At 42.0% G+C, this 22,652-nt stretch overlaps 1 protein-coding gene across 1 annotated transcript in view; it reads left to right on the top strand.

Moving 5' to 3' along the window:
* LOC134909484 (probable cation-transporting ATPase 13A4) overlaps positions 1–19,829 on the top strand; it is a 240,195-nt gene extending 220,366 nt beyond the window's left edge. The window contains exons 29-30 of the mRNA XM_063916408.1: positions 16,907–16,987; positions 19,084–19,829. Of these exons, the coding sequence (XP_063772478.1) occupies positions 16,907–16,987; positions 19,084–19,305 (303 nt within the window). The 3' untranslated portion in view covers positions 19,306–19,829. The remainder of the gene's footprint in view (positions 1–16,906; positions 16,988–19,083) is intronic.
* Positions 19,830–22,652: the final 2,823 nt, after the last annotated feature.

Raw genomic sequence — 22,652 nt, 5'->3', positions numbered from 1 at the left:
TTTTATATACTATATATAGACTTATATTATAGTGTTTTTAGTAAGATCTATGGCAGTGTTTCCCAACCTCGGTCCTCAAGGCACAGTAACAGTCCTGGTTTTAGTGATATCCAGGCTTGAACACAGGTGACTTAATTAGTTCCTCAGTTATTTTGAATTAACCATCTGTGCTGAAGCCTGGATATCACTAAAACCTGCAATGTTGGTGTGCCTTGAGGACCGCGGTTGGGAATGCCTGACCTATGAGGTCAATTCAATTAGATATGAACCTTCTCAATGTCTCCAATGTTCCTACACCTGTCTTACCTTTTATTTGTGTGCCTACATTTTCCACCATTTAACTTGTAAGCCTTCAACTTTTCATAAAGTTGTCTCTTCTCCTTTGCCTTATTTGTTTCCTTTGTTTGTTCATTCTCCCTATGTTCCCATGTAATCCCTTCTTTTACTGCCCAGCTGTTCTCATTTGGGCCTCGTCACCTTCTTCTCTTACTCATTCTCTTACCTGTTGTTCCTTTCATTCCTTCTCTTAGCCACACTCCTGACCTCTATAATGTCCATGGTCCTAGTTTTCCCTCTCAATAGTGATGCAGTATGTCTGATGCAATAGACAGCAATATGCCAACAGAGCTTGCTGGAAACTGTACATAGAGGATACAGTATTTCTGTCTGAACACAAAAACAAGAGGTTGCTTTACAGTATGTTAATGTGTTAAAGCTTATTACTACTATTCAGGTACAAATGCCACTCTCCACAAAAATGTATAAATGTAAACATAATAAAATACAGTATTGGAGACTTTTTTGTCAAGCAGTGAAAATCTTGTTCTAGGATCATTCTTGCCTACAGGAATTGCAATTGACCCCCCCCCCCCCCCCCAAAAAAAAGCAACCCAAATACAAATACATCTTAATACACAAAGTCATATCAAAACTGGCAAATTGCTACTACTGCTCATTATAACCATTTAGTTCTTAACTTGTACATTCATAGATTTGAATGGGACTAGTTTACAAAACTGTTACTTAAGGGATGTAATAGCAAAGATGAACAAATTGCCAATATTTTACAACAATTCTTAACATTTGCAACATATATATTTTAAAGAGTAAAAGTGTAAACTTTGCTGGTTACACTTGTGCAGAACTAATAAGACCTGAAATCCCAGAAGACATATAAACGGCCTTTCGGTATCTGGTCTTTTCGGTCGACAACTCTTAGGTAAACACTCATTAGGTTGAACACTATTGGTCGACAAGCATTAGGTTGACATGTCAGTGGGTCGACATGGCAAAGGTCGACACATGAAAAGGTCGACATGAGTTTTTCACTTTTTTTTCTCCATTTTTTTTTACTTTTTCGCATTTTACGATCCACGTGGACTACGATTGGAAATAGTAACCTGCCCAAGCACGAGCCATGCAAGGGGACACGGTGCACTAATTGGGGTTCATGGTCACTTTACGAAGAAACCAACACCAATTTAAACAAATAAACCTTGTGAACCTTTTTCCATATCGACTTTTTCCATGTCGACCTTATGACCGTGTCGACCTATATCAGGTGTCGGCCTAGTCACTGTCAATCAATAGTGGTCGACCTAATTACTGTCAACCTAGTTACTGTAAACCCAATGAGCCACACCCCTCTTTTTCTGCTTTGGACAGTTCATTGGAAAGTCTGTTCTAGCAGCTCTCAGACGGAATTCCCATTTGTTGTCTTATTTGTCTCTCTTGAGCATCAAGCATGTTGCTTCCTTTTCCCAGCCATGATTACGCATAGCTTCCCAGTTTAAAAAGTTCAAATTGGTGACCAGCAGATCTTGGTATTCATACCATAAGTGTTAGTACTTATTTTTATCTTAATCTTGTAGGGATGCACCTAATGCACGGTTGAAGGAGCGAATTGTGAGCAATGAGCATGGGATTTTTCATTTTATTTGAGAGACTGTTAAAAAACAAACAAAAAATATGAAAAAATGGATGGATAGGAATAAAATACCACAGGGCGCCACACATTTAGTTTAACACTCTAGGAGAAGTATACGTCCCTTATGTAGCTCGATTCAATCTCAGATAACCAGACTTGTCTCCTCATTCATGGATAGATTCACATGTAAAATATGAAGTAGAAGATACCATCATGTGCAGACAGTATAAAATTTAATAAACATCATGCAAGATGTTGACATTAGACAGAATTTTTAAAAACAAATAACAGCTTCAGCGGAAACACAGAATAATTACCAGATGGTCTGAGAACCCAATAAAAGTTCTCAGACAAGCTCTTAAATCACCAAACGACCACCCGGATCAGGAAGCTGGGAACAGGGATCTGGTCCTTATAAGGTTATATCCGCTGGCTGGTAAAATATGCAGGATAGCCAACGCGTTTCAACTCCTTCCTGGAGTCTTTTTCAAGGCATAATGGGCATAATAGAATAGTGTCCTATTTAAATGTACTCCTAACCAATCAGAAATGTCTCTTTCCGGCGGGATATTAGTCTTCTGTGATTATAATGAACACATGTGTTGCGGCGTCATATCCGGTGCGTCCTCTACAGTAGCTTCACTTCCTGTGAAACTCTTTGTTGTGTAGAATATGAACCGCGTGTCATCACTTCCGGTTTTTCCTCCCGGCGGCGCATCACTCCCGATATGTCACTTCCGGCGGTGCGTCACTACCGCTGCGTTCCACGGCTTTTGGAAGTAAACAAAGTCTCATAGCGGAAGTTCATAGCGGAATCGTAATAGTCCACATAAGATTTAAAAAAATACTGAAAGAAAACACAAAACGAAACCAAATATTTCATTTAAAACCAGAAATACTTCATATTAAAATTAGATGTGGTATTCTCTATTGGAAAACATTCAACATAGATCAGGGTATCTTTAAAGAGCTGGATCTGTAATGGCATAATTGTACCCATTAGAAAGACCCATAGGGATATGTATAATATACAAGAGATGAAGAATAGGAATATGGGCAGTTTCACTATATGAACCACTTCAGCTCAAAGTCTTTATTCAGACCCATCGGTTGGAGAGTATTACATTCATAGATAAGTTGCATCTCCTTCTTTGCTAATAACCTAGTACTGTCACGTTGACGTTGATTATTTTTAATGATCTTAATGGCTGCAAACTGTAGTATCCCCCTAGTGGAACATTCATGATGACCTTTAAAGTGATTAGATAGGGCATGAGTGTCGAGGCCCTTTTTTATGTTTCTACAGTGTTCGCTAAGCCTAATTTTGAAAGATCGGGTAGTGCGGCCGATATAGAAGAGGTTACATTTACACTGGATGAAATAGACCACGTTCTTAGTGTCACACGTGATGAAATCCAGGATCTTTACAGTATTTCCATTAATGCTGATGGATTCTAATTTCTTTGAGCCGTTACTGGGGACCTCCCTACAGCCAGCACACATTCCACAACGATGAAAGCCCTGAGTTGCGATTCTTTGTTCTCGTTTTTTTGGAGGCAGGTAGCTTTTAACTAGGGTTTTTCTCAGATTGGGAGCTTTTTTATAGATAAATTTTGGGTGTGTGGGTAGCGATGTTCCTATAATTGGATCCTTTTTTAATAGTGCCCAATTTCGTCTCACTGAGTTTTCCAATAATCTATATTGTGAGTTAAAGCTTGTGACGAAAGCCCATTCAAATTTCTCCCTGGTGGACTGTTTGATGGTATTCCCTTCCAGAAGAACCTTCCTGTCAATCTTGTCGACTTCCTGCATGGCATTCTGTACTTTCTCCTGATTTATATCCACTTTTTTCGAACCTCTCTTTCAAAGCATGCGATTGTTCTTGGTACACTTCGTTTGTCGTGCAATTCCTTTTTAAACGTTTTAGTTGTCCTTGGGGAATGCTGTCCAGCCAGTTGGAATGATGGCAACTTTCTATATGGATATAGCTAAGAGAGTCCGTCTCTTTCGTGAATGTCTTAGTGCAGAGGCAGTTATTCTCGACGTAGATAGTAAGATCTAAGAAATTGACTGATACCCTGTGAATAGTGTATGTCAGGTTTATATTAAGAGAGTTGTTGTTCAGATAGGAACAAAAAAGATCCAAAGATGACACATCCCCTCTCCATATGAATATGATGTCATCAATATACCGCCTCCAGGACACCAGGTTCGCTCCAAATGGGTTGTTGTTGAAAACAAAATCTGATTCCCACTTGCCCATGAAAATATTGGCGTAACTGGGAGCGAACCTGGTGCCCATGGCGGTGCCCACCTTTTGGACATAATAATCATTTTCTACAATAAAGTAGTTGTTAGTGAGGATAAACCTGATACCCTCTAAGATAAATTCTTGGGTATCCTTCTTCAATGGACTGGCCTCCAAAAAAGTTTTCGTTGCCAGAATTCCTGCCTCGTGTTCTATAATAGAATAGAGTGACTTTACGTCAGCTGTTATTAACATATAGTCCTCATTCCACTCTATGTTTGATAGGAAGGATAGAGCATCCTTAGTATCTTTTAAATGGGAGGGATTATTTAGTACCAGCGGTTGGAGAAAAAAATCGATATACTCGGATAGATTGGCCGTGGCCGAATCTACCCCTGACACAATAGGTCGGCCTGGAGGGTGTGTCATGTCCTTGTGGACTTTTGGAAGCAAGTAGAGACTGGGGACCGTTGGAGTTAAGTTAAGTATGAAATCTTTTTCTCTATCCTCTAATACCCCCATGTTGTTATATTTCTCCAGTAGAGTCTGTAACTTACAGACTATCTTGGCTGTGGGATCTGTTCTAAGTTTGGAGTATTGGCTTTGATCCTTTACATGTAGATCAAGTTCCTTGCTGTACCAATCACTGTTCATAACTACTACTCCTCCGCCTTTGTCGGCCGGTTTGATTATTAGATCTTTATTCGATCTTAATTCCTTAAGTGCTGTCCTCTCTTTATAAGAGAGGTTACATTTGAAGCCCCTTGGTTTGATGTTTCTGAGGTCTTCCTGTACCATCTCACTAAAGGTCTCAATAAAATTGCCCTTTACGTGGGAAGGGAAAAAGGCCGATTTAGGTTTAAAGGGTGTCGAGTTTGTTATCTCTACTTGACCCAGTTCTTCTACAAGTGACTTGGTAGCAAAGAATTTTTTTAGGCAAAGCTTGCGTACAAATTTGTGTATATCCACAAAAGTTTCAAATTTGTTGATAGAGGTAGAGGGTGCATATTTTAACCCCTTCTCTAGCACACTTCTTTCGTGCTTGGTTAATATGTGCGAGCTGATATTAAAGATTTTCACACCTTGGGATTCTTTATCCGGCTCAGTCACCTCCAAATTAGACCCTACTATACTTTCCATATTTGGAAGTGTTTTATTTTTCTTCTTTTTTAATTTGTCCATTAGATTTCTTTCTTTCTGTTTCTCCACTGTACAGCGTTTTCGTCCTTTCTTTTTCCCCCCTCTCTTTCCTCTATGGGTCCGAAGATGTTTTATCTCCACCGTACTGTCCTATCGCGTTTGTCTAAAAAACGTGGATTTCCATCTCTTTCGTTCAGGGCCTCATACCTATTTTTTAATTGTATCGGTCTAGTATCCCTAAATCTCCAATCATTTCCATCTCTTTGTCTCCCGCGGTTGTCCCTTCTGGTGGTGGGATGATCTTCAAACCCCTTATGTCCACGATAGGTTCCATTATGGTCATCTTCATGCCTCTCAATTTTTCTTTGTTGATATCGATAGTTTTCTGGTCTATTTGTGTGGATTCTTGATACATATCTATCTTCTTTGTAATTAAATGTATCATTTTCCCTTCTTGTGTTCCCCCTGATGGATCCGCCTCTTTGATGAATAGATACCTTCCTCCAAGCATCTTCCGCTTCCCGTTGTGGTGTTCTTCGTCTATCAGGAAAGAAAGAAATCTAATGGACAAATTAAAAAAGAAGAAAAATAAAACACTTCCAAATATGGAAAGTATAGTAGGGTCTAATTTGGAGGTGACTGAGCCGGATAAAGAATCCCAAGGTGTGAAAATCTTTAATATCAGCTCGCACATATTAACCAAGCACGAAAGAAGTGTGCTAGAGAAGGGGTTAAAATATGCACCCTCTACCTCTATCAACAAATTTGAAACTTTTGTGGATATACACAAATTTGTACGCAAGCTTTGCCTAAAAAAATTCTTTGCTACCAAGTCACTTGTAGAAGAACTGGGTCAAGTAGAGATAACAAACTCGACACCCTTTAAACCTAAATCGGCCTTTTTCCATTCCCACGTAAAGGGCAATTTTATTGAGACCTTTAGTGAGATGGTACAGGAGGACCTCAGAAACATCAAACCAAGGGGCTTCAAATGTAACCTCTCTTATAAAGAGAGGACAGCACTTAAGGAATTAAGATCGAATAAAGATCTAATAATCAAACCGGCCGACAAAGGCGGAGGAGTAGTAGTTATGAACAGTGATTGGTACAGCAAGGAACTTGATCTACATGTAAAGGATCAAAGCCAATACTCCAAACTTAGAACAGATCCCACAGCCAAGATAGTCTGTAAGTTACAGACTCTACTGGAGAAATATAACAACATGGGGGTATTAGAGGATAGAGAAAAAGATTTCATACTTAACTTAACTCCAACGGTCCCCAGTCTCTACTTGCTTCCAAAAGTCCACAAGGACATGACACACCCTCCAGGCCGACCTATTGTGTCAGGGGTAGATTCGGCCACGGCCAATCTATCCGAGTATATCGATTTTTTTTCTCCAACCGCTGGTACTAAATAATCCCTCCCATTTAAAAGATACTAAGGATGCTCTATCCTTCCTATCAAACATAGAGTGGAATGAGGACTATATGTTAATAACAGCTGACGTAAAGTCACTCTTTTCTATTATAGAACACGAGGCAGGAATTCTGGCAACGAAAACTTTTTTGGAGGCCAGTCCATTGAAGAAGGATACCCAAGAATTTATCTTAGAGGGTATCAGGTTTATCCTCACTAACAACTACTTTATTGTAGAAAATGATTATTATGTCCAAAAGGTGGGCACCGCCATGGGCACCAGGTTCGCTCCCAGTTACGCCAATATTTTCATGGGCAAGTGGGAATCAGATTTTGTTTTCAACAACAACCCATTTGGAGCGAACCTGGTGTCCTGGAGGCGGTATATTGATGACATCATATTCATATGGAGAGGGGATGTGTCATCTTTGGATCTTTTTTGTTCCTATCTGAACAACAACTCTCTTAATATAAACCTGACATACACTATTGACAGGGTATCAGTCAATTTCTTAGATCTTACTATCTACGTCGAGAATAACTGCCTCTGCACTAAGACATTCACGAAAGAGACGGACTCTCTTAGCTATATCCATATAGAAAGTTGCCATCATTCCAACTGGCTGGACAGCATTCCCCAAGGACAACTAAAACGTTTAAAAAGGAATTGCACGACAAACGAAGTGTACCAAGAACAATCGCATGCTTTGAAAGAGAGGTTCGAAAAAAGTGGATATAATCAGGAGAAAGTACAGAATGCCATGCAGGAAGTCGACAAGATTGACAGGAAGGTTCTTCTGGAAGGGAATACCATCAAACAGTCCACCAGGGAGAAATTTGAATGGGCTTTCGTCACAAGCTTTAACTCACAATATAGATTATTGGAAAACTCAGTGAGACGAAATTGGGCACTATTAAAAAAGGATCCAATTATAGGAACATCGCTACCCACACACCCAAAATTTATCTATAAAAAAGCTCCCAATCTGAGAAAAACCCTAGTTAAAAGCTACCTGCCTCCAAAAAAACGAGAACAAAGAATCGCAACTCAGGGCTTTCATCGTTGTGGAATGTGTGCTGGCTGTAGGGAGGTCCCCAGTAACGGCTCAAAGAAATTAGAATCCATCAGCATTAATGGAAATACTGTAAAGATCCTGGATTTCATCACGTGTGACACTAAGAACGTGGTCTATTTCATCCAGTGTAAATGTAACCTCTTCTATATCGGCCGCACTACCCGATCTTTCAAAATTAGGCTTAGCGAACACTGTAGAAACATAAAAAAGGGCCTCGACACTCATGCCCTATCTAATCACTTTAAAGGTCATCATGAATGTTCCACTAGGGGGATACTACAGTTTGCAGCCATTAAGATCATTAAAAATAATCAACGTCAACGTGACAGTACTAGGTTATTAGCAAAGAAGGAGATGCAACTTATCTATGAATGTAATACTCTCCAACCGATGGGTCTGAATAAAGACTTTGAGCTGAAGTGGTTCATATAGTGAAACTGCCCATATTCCTATTCTTCATCTCTTGTATATTATACATATCCCTATGGGTCTTTCTAATGGGTACAATTATGCCATTACAGATCCAGCTCTTTAAAGATACCCTGATCTATGTTGAATGTTTTCCAATAGAGAATACCACATCTAATTTTAATATGAAGTATTTCTGGTTTTAAATGAAATATTTGGTTTCGTTTTGTGTTTTCTTTCAGTATTTTTTTAAATCTTATGTGGACTATTACGATTCCGCTATGAACTTCCGCTATGAGACTTTGTTTACTTCCAAAAGCCGTGGAACGCAGCGGTAGTGACGCACCGCCGGAAGTGACATATCGGGAGTGATGCGCCGCCGGGAGGAAAAACCAGAAGTGATGACACGCGGTTCATATTCTACACAACAAAGAGTTTCACAGGAAGTGAAGCTACTGTAGAGGACGCACCGGATATGATGCCGCAACACATGTGTTCATTATAATCACAGAAGACTAATATCCCGCCGGAAAGAGACATTTCTGATTGGTTAGGAGTACATTTAAATAGGACACTATTCTATTATGCCCATTATGCCTTGAAAAAGACTCCAGGAAGGAGTTGAAACGCGTTGGCTATCCTGCATATTTTACCAGCCAGTGGATATAACCTTATAAGGACCAGATCCCTGTTCCCAGCTTCCTGATCCGGGTGGTCGTTTGGTGATTTAAGAGCTTGTCTGAGAACTTTTATTGGGTTCTCAGACCATCTGGTAATTATTCTGTGTTTCCGCTGAAGCTGTTATTTGTTTTTAAAAATTCTGTCTAATGTCAACATCTTGCATGATGTTTATTAAATTTTATACTGTCTGCACATGATGGTATCTTCTACTTCATATTTTACATGTGAATCTATCCATGAATGAGGAGACAAGTCTGGTTATCTGAGATTGAATCGAGCTACATAAGGGACGTATTGTATACTTCTCCTAGAGTGTTAAACTAAATGTGTGGCGCCCTGTGGTATTTTATTCCTATCCATCCATTTTTTCATTTGTACTTTGGTGTCTGGGGAGAGGCATCTACATTGGTCTAATCAACCCTAGGGCTGCCTTCTATTGTCTGGTTATTGCGCTGGGTGTGGTACACAGAAATCATCTGCATTCAAACCAAAAATATGGTGGATAGCAGTCTTCTCCCTTTGTGCAAAACAGCTTCTCTAACCTCTGCATCATCTGCAACGGCTTCTTTACAAATGAAAAATTTCTTTCCAGGTAGTTTTCACATGGATTTGAAAAGCAAACATTTTTCTGAACTTTTGATCACACTGTAAAGGTCATATCTATAGCTCCATGGAGAGCTCCTCTAACTCAACCAGTGCATGAAAATGAATACCCAAGTTTTAAGAGAGATTACTTTTCAGTAAGATGATCTTGGAGCCCCATGTATGTTGTAATTCTACTAAATCATGACCGGTGTATATTGGTGCATTTCAAAAATGCTGTACTAAAACTGTGTAACTTTGCCACACAGAATATACTTATCTACAAAATATACAACAGGCTACTAGTATAAGTCCAACAGCATTTCATCATAGACACAATGGGGGTAATTCCAAGTTGATCGCAGCAGGAATTTTGTTATCAGTTGGGCAAAACCATGTGCACTGCAGGGGAGGCAGATATAACATGTGCAGAAAGAGTTAGATTTGGGTGAGTTAGTTTATTTCTGTGCAGGGTAAATACTGGCTGCTTTATTTTTACACTGCAAAATAGATTGCAGATTGAACACACCCCACCCAAATCTAACTCTCTCTGCACATGTTAAATCTGCCTCCCCTGCAGTGCACATGGTTTTGCCTAACTGCTAACAAAATTCCTGCTGAGATCAACTTGGAATTACCCTCAATGGGCCTAATTCAGACCTGATCGTAGCAGCAAATTTGTTAGCAGATCGGCAAAATCATGGCGGTGATTCAGAGTTGATTGCAGCAGCAAATTTGTTAGCAGTTGGGCAAAACCATGGGGCTAATTCCAAGTTGATCGCAGCAGGAATTTTTTTTAGCAATTGGACAAAACCATGTGCACTGCAGGGGAGGCAGATATAACATTTGCAGAGAGAGTAAGATTTGGGTGGGTTATTTTGTTTCTGTGCAGGGAAAATACAGGCTGCTTTATTTTTACACTGCAATTTAGATTTCAGTTTGAACACATCCCACCCAAATCTAACTCTCTCTGCACATGTTATATCTGCCCCCCCCCCCCCCGCAGTGCACATGGTTTTGCCCATCTGCTAACAAAATTGCTGCTACGATCAAGTCTGAATTACCCCAATGAACTAGCACATTCACGAAGTTCAGATTGTTATTTTTGGAGGAAGTAGAATACAAAGTATAACATTTATCAAAGATATAAGGGGAAAATGTAATAAGGTGCGAGAAGCCGGGAGTTTGTGCGATAATGCCCAGATTTTTTTAAAGCAACAATCATTTACAAAGCAAAAACTGGTTGTTTTGCCTTGTAAATGATTGCCGCTTTAAAATGACGGGCATTCTTGCACAAACTCCTGCACCCTATTACATTTGCCCTATCATTTACATTTATTTATAAAGTAGTGACAACTAATTTTCCATGGCATTAAGCAGAAAAAGTGGTTACCACCACAACATGCAATCTATAAATGGTTACTGCAGAGAAACCAATGACACTGGCCCTCATTCCGAGTTGTTCGCTCATTATTTTTTTGTCGCAACGGAGCGATTAGTCGCTAATGCGCATGCGCAATGTCCGCAGTGCGACTGCGCCAAGTACATTTGCTATGCAGTTAGGTAATTTACTCACGGCATTACAAGGTTTTTTCTTCGTTCTGGTGATCGTAATGTGATTGACAGGAAGTGGGTGTTTCTGGGCGGAAACTGGTCGTTTTATGGGCGTGTGCGAAAAAACGCTACCGTTTCTGGGAAAAACGCGGGAGTGGCCGGAGAAACGGAGGAGTGTCTGGGCGAACGCTGGGTGTGTTTGTGACGTCAAACCAGGAACGACAAGCACTGAACTGATCGCAGATGCCGAGTAAGTGTGGAGCTACTCAGAAACTGCTAAGAAGTGTCTATTCGCAATTTTGCTAATCTTTCGTTCTCAATTTTGATAAGCTAAGATTCACTCCCAGTAGGCGGCGGCTTAGCGTGTGCAAAGCTGCTAAAATCAGCTTGCGAGCGAACAACTCGGAATGAGGGCCACTGTACATTGGGGGGTAATTCTGAGTTGATCGCAGCTTCAAATTTGTTAGTAGTTGGGCAAAACCATTTTCAATGCAGGTGTGGCAGATATAACATGTGCAGAGAGAGTTAGATTTGGGTGGGGTGTGTTCAAACTGAAATCTAAATTGCAGTGTAAAAATAAAGCAGACAGTATTTACCCTGCACAGAAACAGTATACCCCACCCAAATCTAACTCTCTCTGCACATGTTACATCTGCCTCCCCTGCAGTGCACATGGTTTTGCCCAACTGCTAAAAAATTTCCTGCTGCGATCAACTTGGAATTACCCCCATCATGCGGTCGCTTTAATTGCAGAGTTGATAGCAACACCATAATAGATAATGGGGACAGTGATCTATGTGCAGTTTAGAAAACTATGAAAATCTATGTATTTTTCAGTTTTTGTAGGAAGCATAATGCCATCTCAGGATGGTACTGTGGCACGCAGTAGCTTAGTGGTGGCATGCAGAGTCTTCATGTATGGGGACCTGCACATGCATGGCCTTACAGTATCTTGCAGAAGCCCAGTATGGAGCTGTAAGGAACTGTTTCCAGTGTATGCTCAAGCTCTCCTGCCTGTGTATCCTCAGACAGAAGAGGAGGGGCCAGATGGTGCTGAAAAGGAAGACAGTTCATTGATGACTGGTCCCAGAGTTTGGCCAAATCAGCAGAAAACACAATGCCCGGTCGATCACAGGACAGGGTCATCTCCAGCATCTGTTACTCTTATGATCTCATGGTTTGAAAGTAAAGGTCTGCAAGTAGAGATTATTATTATTATTATTATTATTATTATTATTATTATTTTCTAAGATGCCACAAGGATTCTGTATCTCCATACAGTCCAGCAATATTCAGGATTACATGTGTATGCAGTGAACAATATAGACAAAAACGGACAATAAATAACATTCTTTATATTAAAAGGCTAATGCTGCTCCTCACCTCTGTGGGGGAATTCAACTGTTTTGCGAGCAGGCGGCCACTAGATGGCGCCCGATGGAGCAATTGCTCTGTTCGGGCATGCACAGAGCATGTTATTACTGTTATGTTGTTCTGTCATAACTGTTATGATCCGTAGCGGATCTTGCCACGGGCAAGCAGGACTTTTGCCCGGGGCGCCGCCTTCCGGAGGGCGCCGCACCAGGGCAAGATCCGCTGCCGCTGTGTGCCCCACGCTGCCCCCCTGCTGCCGCTGGCCGCTGCCCCCCCACTACCGCTGGGAAGGGAAACTAGACGCGTACGCGTCTAGTTTCCCTTCGTGGAGAGGTCCTTTGCTGTGCGGTGCGCGATGATGTCATCGCTCAACGCACATCATTTCAGTCTGTACAGGGGGCATAAATGACCACGCCCCCTGTACAAAGCCACGCCCCCTAATGCCGCCCGGGGCGCCAGAAGCCCCGGAACCGGCCCTGGTTATGATGTTCTGTCATTTAGATGGGCTGTTAACTAGTATGTCCAACAGTCCTTTGTGAGGAAGATGAAATATGACAGCAGTCATCCTGTTGCAAAGCGGATAACTGAGGCCTTGACACTTATGTTGGTGTTAGACGTGCGTCCGCTATCCGCCATTAGTTCAGTGGGACTTAGAGAATTGATGGAGATAGTGTGTCCCCAGTATCAAATCCCATCTAGGTTCCATTTCTCTAGGCAGGCGATACCGAGAATGTACAAAGACGTCAGAAAAAGAGTCACCAGTGTCCTACAAAATGCGGTTGTATCCAATGTCCACTTAACCATGATATGTGGAACAAGGCAGACTAAGAACTATATGACTGTGACAGCCCACTGAGTAGATGTATGGCCTCCCGCAGCAACAACAGCAGCGGCAACAGTAGCAGCATCTAGCAAACGCCAACTCATTCCAAGGCAGGCTACGCTATGTATCACAGCTTTCCGTAAGAGGCACACAGCTGGCAACCTCTTACGGAAACTGAGGGACATGATCGCAGAATGGCCTACCCAAATTGGACTCTCCTGGGGATTTGTGATATCGGACAATGCCACCAATATTGTGCATGCATTACATCTGGGCAAATTCCAGCATGTGCCATGTTTTGCACATACAATTAATTTGGTGGTGCAGAATTTTTTGAAAAATGACAGGGGCGTACAGGAGATGCTGTCAGTGGCCCGAAAAATTGTGGGCCACTTTCAACATTCTGCCACTGCGTGCCGAAGACTGGAGTGACAGCAAACACTCATGAACCTGCCCTGCCATCAACTGAAGCAAGAGGTGGTAATGAGGTGGAATTCAACCCTCTATATGCTTCAGAGGATGGAGGAGCAGCAAAAGACCATTCAAGCCTATACATCCACCTACGAGGGGGAATGCACCTGACTCAAGCGCAGTGGAAAATGATTTCTGTCTTGTGCAAGGTTCTCCAACCCTTCAAACTTGCCACACGTGAAGCCAGTTCAGACACTGCCAGTTTGAGTAAGGTCATTCCCCTCATCAGGCTTTTGCAGAAGCAGCTGGAGAAATTGAAAGAGGAGCTAAGATGGAGGGATTCCACAAAGTATGTGGGACTTGTGGATGGAGCCCTTCATTCGCTTTGCCAGGATTCAAGGGTGGTCAATCTGTTGAAATCAGAGCACTACATTTTGGCCACCATGCTCGATCCTAGGTTTAAAGCCTACGTTGTATCTCTCTTTCTGGCAGATACAAGTCTGCAGAGGTGCAAAGACCTGCTGGTGAGTAAATTGTCAACTCAAGTTGAACGTGACCCGTCAACAGCTCCTCCTTCAATTTCTCCCGCCACTGGGGCTGCAAGGAAAAGGATAAGATTTCCTAGCCCACCCGCTGGCGGTGATGCAGGGCAGTCAGGAGCGAAAGCTGACATCTGGTCCGGACTGAAGGACCTGCCGATGATTACTGACATGTCTACTGTCACTGCATATGATTCTGTCACCATTGAAAGAATGGTGGAGGATTATATGAGTGACAGCATCCAAGTAGGCATGTCAGACAGTCTGTATGTATACTGGCAGGAAAAAGAGGCAATTTGGATGCCCTTGCACAAACTGGCTTTTTTTAACCTTTGCATGAGGTGCTGTTTGGGGCCTAGATTTTGAAAAGTGCCATCCTGTCTGACACTGCCATATGAGTCCAGGGGTACTGCTGTATTAGTCCTGGGGTACTGCCGTATAAGTCTACCAATTGCAGATTTTTTTTTTTAAATGACAGGGGCGTGCTGGAGATGCTGTCAATGGACCGGACAATTGCAGCCCACTCTCAACATTCAGCCACTGCGTGACACTACTAGATGGGCCAGGTGGTTGTGTCGCTTAGCTTAGTCATACAGCAACCTCGGTGAACCTTTTTTTCTTTTTTGCATTATGTGCTGTTTGGGGACTAGTTTTTGAATAGTGCCATCTTGTCTGCAACTGCAGTGCCACTCCTAGTTGGGCCAGGTGTTTGTGCCGCACACTTGTGTCGCTTAGCTTGGTCATACAGCCACCTCGGTGCAAATTTTAGGCCTAAAAACAATATTGTGAGGTGTTCAGAATAGACTGGAAATTAGTGGAAATGAATGTTATTGAGGTTAATAATACCGTAGGAGCAAAATTGCCCCTAAATTCTATGATTTTAGCTGTTTTTATGTTTTTTTCAAAAATCATCCAGATCCAAAACCAAAACACGAAAGGGTGGTTTTGGCAAAACCAAATGGAATTAGAACCAAAACACGAAAAGTGCAAGCCGCACTTCTCTAATAATTAAATCATTACCAATGCGTGACTTGCATTGTGTGAACAAATGGGCAATCGGATCAACATTTGGATTGTACCTCCAGTGTATAGAATTTCATTAACTACAAAAATACAAAAGCCATCACTCACTCACTTACTGACTGAACCATCAGTAATTCTCTTACTTCCTGATGTGTTAGGAAGATGATATTTAACTTAGGTATGCTGCAGGTGGGAAATAGAAAAAGTACATAATTAGAATATTTATAAACCTCCGCTAACGGGATGAAAAGGGGGTTGACATAATGAAGTCTTTACCAATGCGTGGATTGCGTTACGTAAACGATAACGCGCAAACGGACGATCAGACCAACATTTGAATTGTACCTCCAGTGTGTAGAATTTAATAAACTACAAAAATGGTCCTGTTACTTTTTACCATATGTGGTACAGGTGCTCCTTGGGTAACGCCAAAAACCATGGATTCATTTTTAATTACATTAAGACGTCTCAAATTTACATCTCTATAGATTTACCAAATTTTTACCACTCATTTATATTTACAAATGTAAAAATCAGAAACTCCTGTATGAAGAACAGGGAGAACAGCTAGTAATATATGATGCATAATTACATTAAAAAAGAGAATGCCCTGCTCAGAAGAGATTACATTCTAAGGGGTAGAGGGAGGATGCAGAGAGGACATGGGGAGCAGAGCAGTGGGTGAAAAAATTGGAGAGTTAGGAGTGGTAGGCTTCCGAGTAATGGCTTTTAGGGCAGATTGAAAGGCTTTCAAAAAAGTAAGAATGTGATTAGGGAGCAGGAGAGGAAGCGGTTATCAGGCGCGAAGCAGAGTGGGGATGAGATTTGAGATGTGGGGGTTGGAGTGGTAGAGGGCTTTGAAAGTGAGTGAGTGAGTGAGTGAGTGAGTGAGTGGAGTTTGAATTTGACTTGATGTGATAATACAAGCTTGTCTGACAGAGGGGAGCAGCAGAGGTGGAGCAGTGAGTTGAGGATGGATTAAAGAGGGTAGATCAGAAAGCAAAATGTTAAGGGGGGGTCTCACGGAGCGATCGCTGCTTAAAATCTAAGCAATCTGACTAGATTGCTTAGATTTTAAGCAGTGATCACTCCGTGTGTACCCCTCACAGCAATAGCGATGGTGCTATCGCTGGTGCTAGTTTGACCTGCATGCAGGCCAATCTAGCAGGTCGCTCACTTCACTCGCTGGGCCCCCCGTCTCCCCCCGCATGCTCAGCACACATCGCACTGTGCTGAGCGAGGAGAGAGATGTGTGCTGAGCGAACCGCTCAGCACACATCTCTCCCCAAATCGTGCCATGAATACGGCCCTTTACAGTAATCAGGATGGGAGATGATAAGAGCATGATGAGTGGACTCAAGGGTGAGAAAAAGCTGAGTCATGGGAAATGTTAAGGAGATGAAAGCATCAGGATTGAGTGGGGGACTGAATGTGTGGAGTGAATGAGAGGTTGGAGCCAAGGATGACACCCAGACAGTGTACTTGTGATATGGAGGAGATGGAGGTATTGTCAACAGAAAGCGATGGGTGGAGGAGAGAAGACTTTGCAGGGGGGGAGACTGTAAATCTATCTATCTATCTATCTATCTATCTATCTATCTGTCTATCTACTGTATCTATTAGAGTTACAGATAGAGATAGTGAATTATATTTTCAGATTGTTTATGTAGAGAATTACAGTATGTTTTCTTCTATTTCAGCTTGTCTGCACCCCCACCATTTGGAGGGTGGCCATTATCATATTGCTGATAATTTTCTTCCTTGTGTCTTTCGCTGTAGAGGTAAGATAACATACAATGGATAGGTAGTGTGAAGTTCTGCCTTTAACAATATTTTTTTTTTATACCAAACATTTTTAATCTACTATCTACTGTAATCAAACACCTGAATATGGAATTTTGCCCAACAGTCTTTTAAGTTTTTATTCCTTAGGTAAATTAGCTTATTTTAGGTTGTTTTAATATTTTTTTAGATTATGAATTACATGTACTGTAATGCTATTCTGATAAACTTTTCACTTAAACGCTGCCATTTATTTCCATCTCAATTACTTTGTTTTCTTTGTAATATTACTGTTTGTTATACAGTATGTGATTGACTTTAGTATATTTTATTTGTAAGCATGTCTTATGCTGGGCATACTGTACACTGTCGGGCCGACAGACTATACAACAGTATGAAACCCAGTAGATAACATGGCCATACACTGGGAGAAATCACAGTCCACGCCCCCGACTTTACTGCCCACATGCCCCAGTACACAATGCGTGCACGCCTTCAATGCGCGCATGCCAGGGCCGAATATAGACCCCTGTCCATCCCTGGTTTGCAGCTACACCATCAGTGCTACTCCAGTCCAGAGCTTAGAGCCGGAAGGACCTACAGTATGATGTCATGCCACCACAGGTCATGGCCCGGGGGGCACATTACAGAATGGAGAACCTAAGTTAGAGCTGGTAGTGCAGCTGGCACAGCATTTGCTGTCAACACCGACAGTCTTTATTGGTAGAGGGTCCCGGCAATCTCACACTGTACCTTCAGGTGGCCCCCCTGACAGCTGGTTTCTGGAGGCAAATGTTTCCATTGCCTCCAGGAGTTACACCTGTGGTGTGTTAACCTCAGTGGTGCATGAAGAAAAAATGTGTTAATGGTACTGTGTGTGCTCGCCAAAGGGTGTGGCCACATGGGGCATGGCCAATGAAAATGGGGTCATGATGCACATATGCCCCCAATAGTGCCAGATACACATGTGCCCCCAATAGTGCAGTGCCATATAAACATATGCCCCCAATAGTGCCAGATACATACATGCCTTCAGTAGTGCAATGCCAGATACACATATACCCCCACAGTGCCAGATACACATATGCCCCCACGGTGCCAGATATGCCCCCATAGTGCCAGATATGCGCACACTGTGTCAGGTACAAATATGCCTCCACAGTGCTAGATACACATATGCCCACACAGTGCCAGATATGCCCCCCACAGTGCCAGATACAAATATGCCCCCACAGTGCCAGATACACATATGCCCCCACAGTGCCACATACACTTATGCCCCGCAATAATGCCACATACACATATGCCCCCAATAGTGCCATATACACATATGCCTTCAGTAGTGCAATGCCAGATACACATATGCCCCCACAGTGCCAGATATGCCCCCATAGTGCCAGATATGTGCCCACTGTGTCAGATACAAATATGCATCCACAGTGCTAGATACACATATGCCACACAGTGCCAGATATGCCCCCACCGTACCAGATACAAATATGCCCCCAGTAGTGTAGTGCCAGATACACATATGCCCCGCAATAGTGCCAGATGCACATATGCCCCCAGCAGTGTAACTCACTGCTGCTGCCTAGGGCTGGCATGGCAATGTCACTGTGTCGAGGAGAGGAGAGCACAGCATGCGCCTCTCCTGCCCACAGTCCGGTCTACTGTGGCGACATGTATCTCAAATCAGGCGCTGGTCCGTGAGCCAATCAGAGCTCATGGTCCGGCAGGGGTGGCTCCTAATTGGCTGCTGGTCCGCAAGCTCGGATTGGCTCATGAACCGGTGCCTGATTGTGAAACATGCCGCCGCAGGCCCATATATTGTGTGTAAATCTGACTCTGGTACTAGCCAGTGCCTCTTAAACCATCTACCTCACCACACGTCCCTGATAGAGATATATACCATCAGTGGCCATCAGTGTCTACATGATGAATGTCGACATGCTAGGCATATCAACATACTTAATTTCCACTTTGCAACCATTATGTAAGTATGGGATAAACTTGTGACTGTCCGTTTTCTAGATACATTTTTTTATGCCACTTGGGGCACTCATTTCTTTATTTTCTTTCATATTTTTTTTTTCAGGAAGCTATTATTGAAAATAGACGACTTTGGCTGTATTTAAAAAGACTGTTTAATTATCGGTCTCACAGCCAGTACAGAGTATTATACAGAGCACTTCAGAATGATCCCGACTGGCCTCCGGTGAACACAACACAATATGCCAACACAGACAGCAAAGACAACAATGGGGCTGTCTATTGTAATCCATGTTACATGGATGATGAAAATGGAATAAATGTATAATGGATTGTATGGTTTTACATATGACGATGAGTTCTCCATGAAGAAAAAGAATAGCAGCAAAAAAGCAGTTTCTCACCTCTTGTGATGTTACTGTTACTCTATTATACCTGTTTTCTCATCACTACAAAAAATGATGGAAGAATCAAGTTTCATCATCTTTTACACATACTGAGGCTGACAGAGTTGAATGTACGCCTGTTTGTGGAATGTCTCTTGCATAGTTTCTCACTGCACATGCTTTGAAACCAACTGTAAGCAAGTACTGTACATGAGATCCAGAGTCTATACTAATGAGGCAATACTCAATTTGTGAGTTTAGGGATGATGGAATATCAGAATACTGTCTTGGATACTGTTGCCCCTAAGGGGCGAAATGAAAATAATTCTCTTTCTATGTTTGAGTGTAAGTATGGGGATCTGATCGTGTAATGACTTGGCATTATAAAAGCGAGTTTTTCTGATATTCCATCATCCCTGTTTTTTAGGACATATGTTGTGGTTTGCACTATAAAGATGTGTTTTTAAAGATGTGTTTTTGTATTTATAATTATTATTATTGTAAGCTGTCCATCAAGGGTCAAGATAAATACTGCAGGTTCATACCCCTTTAATTGTGACTGCTGAGCGCATCACTACAGTATCTGTGTTTGCGCTCAAAACAGCTCTCTGAGGACTGCATCCGGTTCCTGCATTCCATACACAGGAAGCTTGATACCGGAAGTGAAGGACTACGACGCAGCTGCCACGAGCGGGTCTTGCGACGCGCTTTTAAACTAATTAGTGCACAAAGAGGTCTGTTTATATGTATGTTAATGCTGAGCGTGTCACGATTTGTGCTTGCGCTTTGAACTGTTATCTCTGGACCGCTTCCAGTTCCTGCGTTTCATGCACAGGAAGCTGGATACTGGAAGTGAGGGATAACAACTCGGCTGCCGAGGGCGGGTTTTGAGGCTCGTTTTCAGGCTACTATTAAGTGCTCATAGAGGTATGGGTAAATTATATTTGTGTATTACAACTGAGCTTAAATAGTATGACTGGGATTTAATTTAGCAACTAGCGTGGCATCTGACAGACAATTGGAATAAAGAGGAGTAGTATACTATTTATATGACCCTAGGTGGGGAGTATACTATAGGGTATGGTCTGCATTAATTGTTTGGGTGCCGTGGTGCACTGTTGTGATCTTGAAAAAGACTCTGCTGAGGGCTGAAACTTTGACCATCAATTTTAATATGATGAAATTAATTTCAACTTTTTGAGTGCTAAAGCCTGGTGAGTGCCCTCTCTATCTACACAGTATAGATAGATAGTATATACAGTGTGTGTGTGTGTGTGTGTGTGTGTGTGTGTGTGTGTGTGTGTGTGTGTGTATGTGTGTATATATATATATATATATATATATAAAAACACTGAAATTAAACTGCATGAGGAACTAGATGTATAAGTATTTTTGAATAATATAAACTTGAAATACCTGGCTTTTTTAAGCACCCACAGTGCCTCCAGGAAGAGGATCAGACAGACAGCCGAGTGATAGAAATCAGCAGCAAGTGGAGGGACTGAGGCAGAGTAGATTACAGCAGCTGCCAAAACAGTCAGCGAGTACAAGTGCACAGTCCAAATGCTGGAGGTGCGGGGCTTAAATAGTGTGCAGAGACTCCTTTACATAAAAAATAAAAATTGGTCTGTCAGGGACTTTCTGGGTAACCGGAACCAGAACACCCCCACCCCCCACCCCTCCTGTGTGCACTCGTGAACAGTATAGTTCTTACTGTCTTCATGTAATTTTGGTTTTATAGAGCATAAGACTATTTAAATACACTACCAAAACTAAAATCCTGAAGATAATAATAATAATTAATAAATAAAAAAATACACCTGAAAACCATAATAAAAAAGGTATTGTCATAATCTAAGATATTGCAAAAATGTTAGTGTGTCTGGTCATGAAGCTACAGAAGCCATGATCTAAAAGGTATAACTAGACACTAATAGGGGCCAATTTATTTAATCAGACTTTACTATCTAGTATAAATTATAGGGTCTACTGGAGAGACACCATGAGGCAAGGAATTGAGGAATGGGTGCCCACTGTCTGGCAGAACTTCATTGCTTTTCCTACACTGAATTCCAATAACTAATAAATAATAACATTCAGATGAGAAAGGACCAGCCACAATGCAGACTTTATATTTTCAGCAGTAACAGGAGACAGTGAATACATTTACAAGATTAGGTTTGGATTTTGACACTATCCACCACACTGGAGTCAGCTTCCATATTAGCTACCGCATTGGGCTACAATCTGTACAGTAGCCACCAGATCGTGATCAGCTGTGTTATCTGGTCAACAGAATGATCTCAGATGTTCATATTGATTGTCAGTATAGGCCCTTCATAAATTTCAGCTCCAGGCCAATGTGGACCTTAATCTGGCACTGCGTAGAGGGCCCCATTCGCATAGTAGAAGTATATATGAAAACAGACTTTTACTAGTCTGTTATGGTCTGGGTTAGCTACGGTTTATTTTTAACCCTGTGGATACCTATATGGACAGAAGAGGACCAATCTACATTGGATATAGTTGCGTATAATTATTTTTTTTACAGGTCACCTATGGATTTCTACTTGACAAGGGGACCAAGGGGCTCCGTGGGACAGTTGGTAAGTATATGTGAGTGTGCATGTTTTAATAAAGCTATACTGCATCAGTGTCCTTTGTTTATTGTAATTAGAGATGAGCGGGTTCGGTTTCTCTGAAACCGAACCCGCACGAACTTCATGTTTTTTTCACGGGTCCGAGCAGACTCGGATCCTCCCGCCTTGCTCGGTTAACCCGAGCGCGCCCGAACGTCATCATGACGCTGTCGGATTCTCGCGAGACTCGGATTCTATATAAGGAGCCGCGCGTCGCCGCCATTTTCACACGTGCATTGAGATTGATAGGGAGAGGACGTGGCTGGCGTCCTCTCCATTAGAAATTAGATTAGAAGAGAGAGAGAGATTGTGCAGAGTCAGACAGAGTTTACCACAGTGACCAGTGCAGTTGTTGTTAGTTAACTTTTATTTATTTTAATATATATCCGTTCTCTGCTATATCCGTTCTCTGCCTGAAAAAAAACGATACACAGCAGCAGCCAGTCACACAGTGTGACTCAGTCTGTGTGCACTCAGCTCAGCCCAGTGTGCTGCACATCAATGTATAAAAGGCAAAGCTTATAATAATTGTGGGGGAGACTGGGGAGCACTGCAGGTTGTTATAGCAGGAGCCCCCAGGAGTACATAATATTACATTAATTTAAAATTAAACAGTGCACACTTTTGCTGCAGGAGTGCCACTGCCAGTG

Source organism: Pseudophryne corroboree, chromosome 4, assembly GCF_028390025.1.
Source record: "Pseudophryne corroboree isolate aPseCor3 chromosome 4, aPseCor3.hap2, whole genome shotgun sequence".
Taxonomy (NCBI): Eukaryota; Metazoa; Chordata; class Amphibia; order Anura; family Myobatrachidae; genus Pseudophryne; species Pseudophryne corroboree.
Note: the sequence above shows the minus strand (reverse complement) of the source record. Positions and strands in the feature narration are given on the sequence as shown.